The 13,255-nt window shown below is 40.5% G+C and overlaps 1 protein-coding gene across 1 annotated transcript; it reads right to left on the reverse strand.

The window, feature by feature from the left end:
- Positions 1-1,622: 1,622 nt before the first annotated feature.
- LOC114569080 (jupiter microtubule associated homolog 1) lies at positions 1,623-12,210 on the reverse strand. Its single transcript, XM_028598894.1, has 5 exons — positions 12,005-12,210; positions 9,382-9,521; positions 4,653-4,801; positions 3,986-4,016; positions 1,623-2,174 (listed from the first exon to the last, which is right to left on the reverse strand). Exons 1-5 carry the CDS (start codon positions 12,058-12,060, stop codon positions 2,026-2,028), a joined length of 525 nt encoding a protein of 174 aa, XP_028454695.1. The 5' UTR covers positions 12,061-12,210; the 3' UTR covers positions 1,623-2,025.
- Between the last annotated feature and the right edge of the window lie 1,045 nt (positions 12,211-13,255).

Here is a 13,255-nt window from a genome sequence, read left to right on the forward strand (position 1 = left end):
TGACCTCTGCATGCCTTTCAAGGGAGATGAGGGCTTAAACACACCGCTGTGCCACAGGGTTTGGCTCTGAAGGAGCTCAAGTTGTAGCCCAAGAGGCAGAGAGAGAAAAGCCACTGCTACAGACATATGGAGCATGCACGGTATTTTTGGTAAAACCCACAGTGAGCAATAAAATACTTGGATGCTGAGGGTCAGCACGACCTGTCAAACAACCCATTTCTGTCATTCCCTGTTCCAAAGAGTGTGTTATCACTGCTGAAAGATCCTTCAGCCTCACAGTAAGAGGCTTATAAAGAGTCAACAATACACAGCCATTCAAACCAAAGTCACAGCGTAAAGATAAAATGACTGTATAATCGGGTCATGAATAATCAGAGGGGATATGTTTGTATTGTGAGACCCTTTTTACATTTCACAACAGCAAAGACTGAAGGATAGGCACGTCCGTCTTTCGATCATCTTTCCATCTTGATATTCATCTTGGTTGAATACAGTTCACTAATTTAAGGACTGAACTGAGGTCTAATGATCAATAGTTACTTCCTGGGGTTTATTTGGGAATCCATTTATTTGGATTCTCACCTCTGCCACACATTCAATATAGCAACTATAGCTTCCATGCTGTTATTAGTCATGCTAATGATGTAGGGGCATTGCTCTCTCTGGCTGTAAAAGTGGAGTTATTTGCATATCTTGCACCACATACAGGTGACCGTTTCTCAAACGTGCCTTTTGTATTTCACAATAAGGGCAGGAGAACAAGTCCTGAATTGTAATTTTTAAAATTATCATAATTGGATAGTTATTAAAACACATTTGGTTGGTTGCTTATTCCCCAAAAAGTTGTTAAAAAAAAACAACTATCTATATACCACTATTGTCATGATTCATCACCATTTGTGTAGTTGGATATTCAAGGTGTAACTCAAGATTAATTCTCAAAATAATGTTTAATCTATAGATAACTATGGTCTATAAATATGAGAGAATATTAAAGAGTTAATATCGGAATTGTCACAGAAAAAACAAACCAACAGGTGATGAAGAATGATTGGTGTACTGTATTCTTCTCCTAATGTTGCTCAAGAAGGCAAATATGCTCAGACAAGCACTTCCAAATAAAGCCATCTTTGAGGAGTGCTGTTAAGGTTATTTTTCATGAGTAACATTACATCTTGCATGAATCACTTCACCTTTTGAATCTGACTTTTGTTTTAAACATCCTAAGATTCTCAAAACGCAATGCCCATCTTAAATCAGAAACACTGTACAGAGAGCCAAATATCCAGCGTATGATGTCATGAAAAGGCAGTTTCTCTTTTTGGCAGAATTGTAGGCCTCTTTCGTGATTACTTCGGCTGGGTAGATTTCCAGTCTCTGCTCTCAACGGCAGCAGTCTTCAGGCTCCACCTCACTGTACATAAATAACACTCAGCTCCATGTGTTGAGACATTTATGCACAGTTAATTTTATGTCTATAGCTTTTATACTCTATGCCTTTATCTACATCATTTTATGTACATCCCTTCTAACAGAACAGAAATGTTCAGTTTAGCTAAATCAAATATTCTTACGATACCATTCTTTTTTGCTACATAAAAAAAGAAAAAAAGTCAGCCACAGCAAATTCATATCAATCTTTATTGTATTTAGAAATCCACGCATCAAATCTTTTTTATTATTTTTTTCCTTTACCATTTACAACAGGGAAGAATGAAGGACAAGCTAAACGTCATGCCTTTTCCAGCAGGCGCGATGCACTACAGGATGGCCTGAAATGGAAGAGGGGGAGAGCGATACATAAAGTGCTTTTGTCAACAGTTTTCTTCTTTTAATAGAAAAAAGGATCAAAACAAAAGGTTTGAGGGTGGAGGGAGAGGACACAGGGGTCCATGGACGTGACAGCGTGAGTGCATGTGAAGAAGGTGACAAGTTGATGAGGAGGAAGAAGAGAGTGGTGGGGGTATTTATCTTTAAAAAAACAAAAACAAAAAGCATTCGAATGAAAAACAACAGCAAGTGGTTTCAACCCAGGATGAGGCTGGACTTGCCACCAGGTGGGTTTCTCCGGCCGCCAGCGGCAGCGTTGGCACCTCCCGACGGGGCAGCGGGCTCTGTCGTCTCCTTGTGCTGCTCTGGCTCCTCTTGCTCCACCTCCACATTGTCAGGACACTCTACAGACGCAACAAAAAAGACAACACATGAATCCAAAGCATGCAACAGTGGCGGTTATTTAATGAACGCCATCACAGACCGTTTCTGGATGACAGTATATGTGAGTAGAGCCAATCAGCTAACAAAATGTTGACAATTTCACAGCAAAACACCACGTTTATCTGGTAAAACAGACTCTGGAAGCTAATTATAGCAGATGGCATAACATATTCTCAACAGCACTACCCTACAAAAGGCAGAAAGCATCAATTAAAGAAAAGCCGAAGTTGAGAAAAAAAGGGCTAAGAGTTTTCAGGGTAAATTGGTAACCTGTGGAACAGATGGGTAGAATGTAATGGCTTCATTTTATGTTTTTTTAAACCGATTAGGTCTTAACTTTAAAAACTTTGACATGGACCAGATAAGACTTTAAAACTGCACACTGCCTTTGGAAAAACTATAGGGAACATGAACGGAAAACAGTATCAACAAACAGAATACCATTTGTTAATAACGACCTTGAAATCAATACATTTACCATTTAATACATTTAAAATATGTAATTTAAAAGTAGCTACTGCTACCAAGAAGTTTTTAGCAGATGGGGTTAGCAGTCTTGCATTGATGAAATTATACATTTCAAAGAAAACTGCAATTTTTATGTTTGTACAAATGTCAACGAGTCATACTCTGGTCTTAACTAAATGTTGATTTACTATGTAGTCACTGTAAGAGTTAAGTGAGGCAAGGCAGTTCTGTAATAACATCACAGTGCTGAAGCAGCACCATGCTTGTTGCCAATTAGTGGCTAAGTTACTGTAGAATGTGCAAATTCAAGGGGACTTTTGATTTAAATGTCACAAATAAGGATAACGCTGATTTTAAAATCTTCTTTTAGGCAGAATGGACACTCAAATATTCTGGGCTTGATATTAGATTGAGTGGCGGGGCTGCTATGACAGATGCATTAATTATAGTTTTGCAAAACTAGTGCCAGAAGCTCACATATTTTAAAACTCTTTGGGCCAGATTTACCAAGGCTTTTTCGCCTGTTTTTCAGGCGCAGATTTGATGCATTCTACCCCAAACATGAGCAGTATACAAAAATATACAGAAAAAAAATAGAGTACTTTATATGCAACAAATAATCTTAATTTTTCAACTTAGTATTTTTTAATGGGACTCCTTTGCAACAACTTTCTTCCCACTCCTGGCTGCCTTTTTCTCTGTAAGATAGGCTTGTTTTAAAGAACTATATGTGAGGAAATAGATGAACTACACTGTGTTCATAAACTGACTGAAGTCCTCAATATTTTTCATTCAAACGTTAATACACATAAACATGCTTCAAAGTGCACACACATTCCAATCACATTTAACAGCATGGCATATAAGTGAGCTTTGATTTTTAAATGCTCATATAGATGTGTGTTCAAACCCTCCATTATCCGAGGAGCCAGCCCCTCTCTTACAAACATGCACCTGGAGGTTAATAAAAAAGCTCTTCATACTAAGTGAAGCCTGCTATCAAAGAGCAGCTGCTTGACTACAGACCATCAAGCCATCATGACAGGGAAAAAAACCACATCAAAGAGATTGTGTGATGTTGACTTGGAAAGGGAGAACATGTGTACTGTATGCTAAAGTCACGGTATGCCAGCAACACACGATATTTAGAGTCAGTGAAAGTGGAATTACCTGATCTGTTCTAGTGTACCATGGAGCTATTCACTGAGTAATCTAAGTCATGCATTGCTGTTTAGACATAGTGAGCGTGTGACAGACACTTAAAAGCCTTTTTATAAACAGCTCAAGAATTCAGGATACTTACCATCATTTGCTGGTTGTTGGCCATTCACAACCTACAATCAAAACATAAAAGACAAGGATATCAGATATTCGCACTGAACCACATAAAAAGGTCTTCCTGTATTCCTATATCTGAATCGTATTACTTGTACTCTGTGACACTCTGTGACCTTGGTGTAGGAGGAAGTGTTGCCATTTAGCCAGAAGAGAAAATGATTTACAGAAGAAGAATTCTTTCAGAACACCATCCAGAAGGCAATCGTTCAAACAGAAGCTTCGGCTAATGCTGAGCTTTCTGACCTTTGAGCTATTATACGTTTCTGGTAGGTAAGCCAGGTTTTTATTTACCCAGCGGATTATATATATCTCGTAACAGATATTCTTTTTCTTTATATCACAGTTAAATTGCTAAATTAGAAAATGTTACCCATGTCTGTAGGTGAAGACCGACACATTCCCAGAATAATAAAAAAAAAAATTAAACCTCCACAGGGATTACTAATGTCAGTGGAGAATATCTATCAAACAGCACCCTGGGTCAGTTTCAAATAGATGGATTAAGTCATCCACCCTCCAATGAATGTCCCATTGAACGGTTTAGAACTATACTTAATATATGACTGTGTGCTTTTCGGCCCCAAACGAGGCTGTGGCTCGGTTCTAGAAACGGTGTCCTAAGTGAGAAGTACCTCTCGTCTCTGGTTCCAGACCAAGGCTGCCCCCGAGTTGTGGATGGTGGTCAGTTCCGGTTCAGGGTTCTTGGGGAAGAGAAGAGGCTGCTGGCATCGTCTAAGTGGAGCTGAGGGCTCCCCACAGATGGTTCCTGCGGCTGCCCCAGCTGGGAGGGTAAGAGACAGACGGAGAGACCAACAAACTTATTAAAGACTGAGCAGTGTGTATTTGTCAAGTCAGGTCAATTTTATTTGCATAGCCTAATATCACAAATTTGCTTTGAGGGGCTTTACAATATGTACAGCATACAAAACCATCTATCCTTAGCCTTTTGATTCAGATAAAAAATAAACATTTTAAAGGGAAGACAATACATACATATACAAGCTGTAATGGCCATTTTATTTGTTTTCCTTTTTGGTCAATTAGATTTTATTGAAGCTAGACAGGAAAGACCAAAGACAAATGAGAAAACATGACTCAGGCTTAAAAGCAGCAGAGTCATACCATATGGACACTAATCCATTTAGCCACAAAGCCCACGAGGCAACCACGCTCACCAAAAGATTCATCTTCTCAGATTTGACAAAACATCAGCTTTATGGGGGAATTTGACTGAAATAACATGAGACAAAATCACTGAGAACCAACAGGAAACATCCCCAAAGCCGCTTGCGCCAGACCCAGAAACGCAGTGGAACACTTCCAGTCAGACAACATGAATGCCAAAACTCGCATAACCCTGTAGCGCCTGTATTCTCCTTTATCAGAAAGAGCTTTAAAACCCAGTGTTTGGCCCACTGTAGGGAACTAAAGCCACATAAGGCAATAGCCCAGCTCTAGCCCAGAGGGCCAGGGAGGGGACAGACTGAGTCTTTGTCATGAGGGGAACAACGCCTGCTGAAGGAGAGGAGGAGCAGCCATTGTTGTTAATGGAGTGAAGTGAATTAGTCGCTGTTGAGAGCCTTGATCCCTCAACAAGAGCTCCTTCATTACAGGCTCCACATTTCTGATTTCTGAGTCTGATCAATTATCTGAACAGTAAATGGAAGAGGATTAAACCAGATGCATGGGCTAGACAGTGATGCATTACGTTATCATCACAACAACACATAGCCTTCTACTTAACCGTATAGATCTCCTGGGTCGATGATACAGATGTATGATAACACTGACCTCACTGGTCAACAAACTTGAAGGCAGAAACAGCAATCATGCTGCTGCTGGTAGTGTTGGCTTCCTCTCTGATTACAGCGTTCCTCATGTGGCCAGAAGCTGAGGGCACTTGAACAAACCAACAGCTCTGGTATCTGAAAACCCTAAAATCCTGACAAACAACCTGCCAAAGTCTCTGGCTGAATAAGAATATACTTATGTGTCAGCAGAAACATCTACATCCCTACAGTCAAACTGACAGTCATAACTCCCATTAGAAGATTTTTTTTAAACCCCAAACCAACTATAAGAATGACTCCTAGTGGTAGCCATAAAGATACTTTATTTACCATCGCCCCAATACTATTAACATTAATGAAATGTCATTGATCCAAGCATTAAAAGAGCACACTTGAAAAACTAAACATGTCTTTCAAGAACTAATGTCCCGTCACTTTGGATAATCCATAGACGTTGCTGTGAACATTTTCATTGGAAATACTTTCAATAGAATAAAATAGCCCCTATAAAACTGTTCACAGTGAGTGTTCACAGTGAGGTCTACAGATTAGAGTAAAAAGGACATTGTCTTGACATTGCCTGAGGATGCCAGTGCCCAGTGGTCTAAAATGCATACTACTTAAATGCAACATCTCTACTTCGAATGGAGGGAACTTTGTAGCATTCCTCACCTCAGTTTCCTGTAATTTCATAAAATGGCAAAATTCAACGTTATCTTCCAACCTCTGTTAGTGTACACAATGTTGCGAGAGAAGGTCTTATTATCACAAGGCCTACACCAAGGGTGACACATGGATAAGTACTGCAGGACAGTATTCACAACAAAGGCATATTTAAAAAGAGGATCTACTCAGGACGCCATACCAAAGCAAACAAACCTGTTCATCTATACTAGGAGGTCATACCCAGGCCAGACAGATCACACGATGCTTAGAAAACCTGTTAAAAAAAATAAATCTGGCTCATTCAGGCAGAAACAAACATCCTCATCCAGTTGTATCTGTTTAAGTAGGAATACTATGAGAAGGCTCCCCTGAACTTGACCTAGACCCAAGTGAAACAATTACTTTTACTGTCAGCAGCTGCTGGCCATAAAAAGGTCAGGAGGCTAAAGTAAGGATTTTAGGGTAAATTCTTCATTGTCCACACATCCAGAAAATTTGATCCACCATGTAAACAGTTTCCCACAAAGTGGCCAGTGTAAAAACATGTGATCCCTGGCTTGGGAGTAATTTCACTGCACCAGCTGAAATTGAATCCTACTGCACTGAATCTTCCTCTTCACGCACTACCTCAAATCTTTAAACCTTACCCAAAAACTACCTAGCTGGGTATAAATTCCCATCCCTAATTACAAGCAATACAGATAATGCATAATGAAGAATGAATTATGTTTGGCTAACGTTTTAAAAAATTATGTCAGACTTAGGGCGGGGACGATTCGTAATCGATTACGTAAATGCGTTGACACAAATAATTTGCGTCGCCGCGTCACACGTAGAAATCTAAAAACAATATGGCTGCCTCCAGCAACAGCGCAAGTGTGGATTCCTCACAAGTTCAACAACACGCTGAGAAAAAGGATACACACAGTCTTCTAAAGTGTAGGAGTATTTTACTCTTAATGCCAACAACAGCGTGGTAGTCTGTAGACTTTGTAAAATACCTCCCCGAGTCAACAGCAGCGAAACCCCGTAAGTTCTGCTCACCTTTTTGTCCCTTTCCCTCCCAAGTAGAGTTTAGATTCTCTGACCGAGCTTGACCCATGGGCCGGGTCGGGTCGATATTTCCCCTCACTATCCTCGGGCCGGGCCGGACCCTTGATCAAGCATTTGTGTTTATTAATCATTACTTTATTAGCCTAATTGGGTGGGGAGAAAGCTATGCCTCTCCAGCAGCTCTGGGTAGATGTTCTGCACTGACTTGAGTGTGAGGTAAACTGTGCTAAATCGTGTCTCCCCCATCTGTAGCACTGTCTTCCATAATTGCGCAACCAGGCCAGATTGTTTCAGAGTCCTTTATAATGTCAGTTATAACGTATTAAAAAATTGTCAGGTTTAAAATCGGGCTCATAATTTCAGTTAATGTGTCGGGACGGGCCGGGCTCGGACACAGCGTAGGGTCGGGCTTGATTTTTTTGGCCCCGATCTAAGCTTTACTCCTAAGCACGTGCGATTATCAACATAGTGACACAGAATGTGTTCCCAGTAGTAGCCCAACGGTACGTATGACTTAACATTAAGCATCATCAAACGCTGTCAGTCGGCAGTGTTCTTGTTTTGGTTTACCATCATCACGATGACCCAATCTGACGACTGTAATATTAAACACTCTGCAACTTGCCTTATGTTGGATTTATTTGATACATCTGATTTCATATGTTGCTTTAATTGCACTTTTTTTAACTGTAAGATTAAAGGGAGAAGAGCTTGGATGTTAAACAAGAGCTTATTCATTATTTTACCCACTACTGTAGGTAAAATAAAGCAAATACAGGCTACTTTTTTTGCACTTGCTCGGATTACTTTAAGTTTTTATTTTTGTACAGTGCAGTGTTAAACAATTTTAATAAATACAGATTTGAACCTTAATGAAATTTGTTTTGTGTAAATTGTTAATAACTGAGCAATGGGAAAATAATTGCTAATTGAAAAATTAATCGTTAGATTAGTCGACTAATCGAAAAAATAATCGCTAGATCGTTTAAAAAAATAATCGTTTGGGACAGCCCTAGTCAGACTACATTACATTTTTAATTCAAGCCTATGTGGCTGTATGTTTGCAGTGACAATGACAACTAAAAGTCATTCACAGGTCTCATATGCTCTACTGCTGCATCTGATTGCCTTCCCTCGTGTACTCAAAATAAAACTTCCCCCAGGTCTATGCAAGGCCACACATTTCACCAACGGCACACATTTTTTAACTGACCTATTTCTTTCCGTTGAGGGCTGACCCTTATCCCCATCTAACAAAGCCTCGCTTCAAATTACCCTTCACTTAGCACTCCAGGGTTTTTTGGCCATTTTGCTTTGGGAAGTTCTTTCTGACAACCTAAATGGAAAAATACTTAACACTACAGTTGCTATTTCTCACTCAAGTTAGAATAATTAAGTCCATGGTTCGTTTTGCTTACTTAAGGCTTCTGGTAGTTCTGTCTACTTTTACAAGATTGAACTTGCCCATACATAAGTGCTTATACGCCCTCCCTGCTGCATTACTCAAACCACTGTTAATGTTACCTTGTAAATCAAAACCCTGTTGTTTTCATTCATTTGGCTCTGGTATTGCCACATGGAAAGTGAACATAGATATCGTCACCTTTCTAAAATAATTTTTTCAGAAAACACAAAAAACTAAACGGCCTAAGTCACACACTTAAAATAGGCAATTATACTAAAGGTGTAGAATCACATGACCTGTTCAACTGAGGATGTAGGCAATTTTACCAGAGGTGGCCTGCACCATGAGGAGATGCTTTAGGCAAAGAAATGCTTTTTATTAAAAAATGACATAGGCCATTATTTTAGGAAGGTGACGATATGTTAGAGTGATGTTAGATTGAGTTACTGGGTGGATTGTTCCTCCGATGAGCATGGGGGTCCTCAGGTTCTGCAAAGATGTTGGAGGCCATCTTGTCCTTGCGGGGGGTTGAGTTGTCGTCCGTGCCGAAGGAGATGCTGGAGGTTCCGCCCGGCGGTCGTAGTACCCTAAGGAGCAACGATGCGATGATGGATTATAATGGCATTTTATTGACATCCTGCTCCCATCCACCACTCTCAGGCCAAACTAAAACACATGGCCTTCATGTCACATGGTACTGATCAGCCACACAGTGCAAACAAATAAAAAAATAAATCAACAGTCAAATATAACAAAGTCAAAGCTACGTATAGCCTTCTCCCTACTCCACCCCAACCCTTTTATACACATACCACACACACAAAAACACACAGACTACCAGCAAGGTCTCCGCTCTCTAAACCCTGGCTGTCAGCCTGTCAGACAGACAGTCACAATCTCTGCCCTGCAGCTGACTCTAGTCACATATAATAAAAGAGTTAGCTGGCTAGCTGCTGCCTCTCCTCAGCACAGATTCCTTTGCAGTGACACACGCGGGGCTGGGGTCTGTTCCTAGTAGCATTGTTATTCCATTATTAAATTAGTAAAACAAATCAGATGCCCCTATTTGGTCAATATTACACAATAGAGGTGAAAAATCTGATGTCTATAGCTGATATAGGTCACCTTATAGACTGTGCTAGAACAATATACTGTAGAAAGCCTGCATACAGACCAATGCATGGTACAAAGCACCCTGCACCCTTTCCACCGACATTCCTTCCACCAAAATCTGAACAAAAGGAACACGATAATGAATAGGGAAACCCTATTTCCTTGCTGTGCTGAAGGACAGTTGAGGTGGACAAAAAAACTGGTGTGTTTGCAGAGCCCCTGCTGGACCCCTCCCTCTTTTTTCAGCAAAAGGCTTCTCTCCTAAGAGTCCCTGAAGCCACCAGCTGACACACTGAGCAGCTGTCCAAGGGCCAGGCGGGCAGATGGAGTCCAAAAAAACGACCCTGCTCTCAAAGCAAAACTACAAAGAAAGCAAGAAAATCCACACTGCACTGTGGACAGCATTGGCGTGAATTTACTCAATCAATTCTTGTACACACACACACTCTAATAATCGTCACACTTGGCTGTGACAATAATGCCTAAACCAGACTTCACCTCCCAGCCAGAGAGGATGAGCTCATGCTTTCCACATGGATTGCGATGCGGGAAAAGCTTTCAACTGCCTGGCAGCAGACCCCACCCTAGAATGAAACTGCAAATAATATCAATGAAATGGCATTAATGTTTGGAAGCTGGAGGGCAGCTTCAAGCTGGTGGAGCTACTAGGCAGACATAGCTGAGCTCCAAAGCCAAAGATGGCATGACGATAAGGCAGGGTGGGAGGCTTTTAATGGCCTACTAAGATTTTCGCCTAATTCTGCTCAAGTGGATGCTGTACGGATCCCTTTGGTCGGCCAGCATCAGAAATGACCAGCAGCTCGTAAAAAGGTCTTTAAGAAGCAAAAGAGCTAAGGAAAGATTTACAGGCTTAGCTAGCGCAAAGCCCCCACCCAAGCCCCTGCATCACCCGAAAACAGCATGCGACTTCAAAACGCTTAATGGCTCACCGAGATTTGACGTGCTCACTAAGCAAAGGCCAATATCGGTAGTAACGTTGCTAGTTTTACCAAAATATGCCCTTAAACAATAACCTATTATTGAGGCAGCTGTAAAGTAAAAGGCATTTTATCTGCATTGTTTTCACTGCAAATGGGCAGGGATGCATCCAGACGAGACGCATCACTTACTGGAAAGCTATGACTGCGTGCTTCGAGGATGAGTGGCCCTCTTAAGGTGTTTTTCCATGAATATAAAGATTTAACAGATATTGTTCGCCAGACGAAGACAACAGCGTAGACATGTCTATTAAAACTACAAATGAGTTATGGGCATTATCTGAGTTTCTGGAAACTTCCATTCGCTCTAACCAACAATGAGCCATATCGGTGATAATGACATATGCAGACAAGGAATCTTCCTGCAATCAATCGCGTATCTGGGCTCTCGCTCTTAAAGACGACCTTTTTTCATCTGTTGAAACATTGCTGCAAAATCCACACTTAATAGATTAGGTACAAGATCGTTAGCTAGCAACTCCAAAGAACAGCACATTTAGAAATCACTGCAGGAGAAGAACTGGGACTTGGCCAACAAAAAAGTTATTTTCTAATCGACCACAGCCAGTTCAAGCTGACGGGCTAACGTTAGGTAGCTTTGACCATTTCTCCCCCAACACACAAGGAAATGGAAAACAACCCTTCGTGTGTCTCTTTTCTTTCTCAAACTCGCATGCCTAATTAACATTATTCTACAAAGCCCAGACAGGCTAACCTAACTAACTTGGTTTAACGTTAGCTACAAGCTATATGGTGCATCGGTCTCTCAATAAGATTAACTTAATTAGCAAGACTATGTGACAGTTTAGCTAAATCCAGAAAAATCCCTCGCCGGCCAGCAGCGGGCTAATGTTAGGTAGCAGGCTGCCTTTAGCAGAAAAGAGGCGTTTGCTAGCCGAGAGGCTTGCCCGCATCACACTTCTTTTGTTCCTCCGTGAAAGGATTTCAGCTCTTTTTACCTGGAACTGCTTTTAGAACCAGGTTCCATTCCTTTATAGGTGGTTGTTGTCGTCATTTTAATGGAGTATTTCGATGCCTCGGCGATAACAAATACTCAATGAGAAACTAATAAAAAACTGTCCTCCTCCTTCCCCGCAGAGCTGCGACGGGATGTAGACTCCACCCGACACTGACTGAACATAACGAAGACCAGATCCGTAGGTTCTGCGGTGCCAGCCCACGAGACCCATCCCACCAGCGTTCGACCCGCTCTGATTGGACAGAACATCACAGAACTCATCTCTTATTGGACAGTACCTCATCGATCGCCCTCTTGTTGGTGGCAGGTCTCGGCTTCATGTCAGTGATCTGACAGTGTAGTCCACATCCCTGGGCTTTTTTTCTGCTATCTCTATTAAGCATTGATCGTGATGACAATCTGTGTTTTAAACTGCGATGTAAGGGTCAAGAAAAAAAAAAGTGGGTGAACTTTGACCTGCAGCTGGTAAAGATCTTGGGTCTAACCATAGACAGTATATAACTATATTATAAACCAAGGACCCCTTACAAAATAGAGAATATAATGTATGTACCTTGAAATAATTTGACATAGCCTATTTTTTACACTTCTATAGACTTAGTTATGTGAAAACTCAACACAGGATAAATTTAGTAGACATGTACTAAACATATTTGCAAATTCTAAGAGTTATAGATTTGTTAGATTAGAACGTAATCTATGAACTATTATATTCATATTATTTGTTGAACTATGAAGCTTTTTTGTAAAAACAAATAAATGAATACAAATTTTCTATATCATGACAATTTAAATGAATGAATCTAAAACCATTTCACAGACCCCCTTGTAGAGAACCACAGACCCATGGAGGGGAACCCCACTTTGAGAATCACTGGTCTAACCTTCATTCTTAAAAATTAGGCAACAAAATTACTATCTGGACTTGTGGTCTTGTCAAAGTTCTACAAATGTATTTTGAGTTGGTTGTATTTCTGAGGAGGGGAGAGAGGGTCAAACAATCACACTAAAAAGCCATACAAAAGTAATGGAAGTTTGGAAAAAGACAATAGCTTCTTTTTTTTTCAAACAGATGTTTATTTAACTGAGCGATCTCTTCAGGCTTCCCAAAATGTGAAGCATGGCCTAGTCAAATGATTGATCAAACATTTCTCTATACATTCACTACTATATAAAAAATTTATAAAAGCAAATATTTTTTTCTGAAGATAACAGAAACCAAAGCCCTAAT

Source organism: Perca flavescens, chromosome 15 (genome assembly GCF_004354835.1).
Source record: "Perca flavescens isolate YP-PL-M2 chromosome 15, PFLA_1.0, whole genome shotgun sequence".
Lineage (NCBI taxonomy): Eukaryota > Metazoa > Chordata > Actinopteri > Perciformes > Percidae > Perca > Perca flavescens.

What these genes read in the sequence shown, in the direction of transcription:
- LOC114569080 (XM_028598894.1), bottom strand. Translation starts at nt 12,060, where the DNA reads ATGACGACAACAACCACCTATAAAGGAATGGAACCTGGTTCTAAAAGC. An exon ending in GGTTCTAAAAGCAGTTCCAG is followed by an intron (nt 9,522 to 12,004) that starts GTAAAAAGAGCT and finishes GTTGCTCCTTAG; the next exon opens with GGTACTACGACCGCCGGGCG. An exon ending in TCTGGAACCAGAGACGAGAG is followed by an intron (nt 4,017 to 4,652) that starts GTACTTCTCACT and finishes TTTTGATTGTAG; the next exon opens with GTTGTGAATGGCCAACAACC.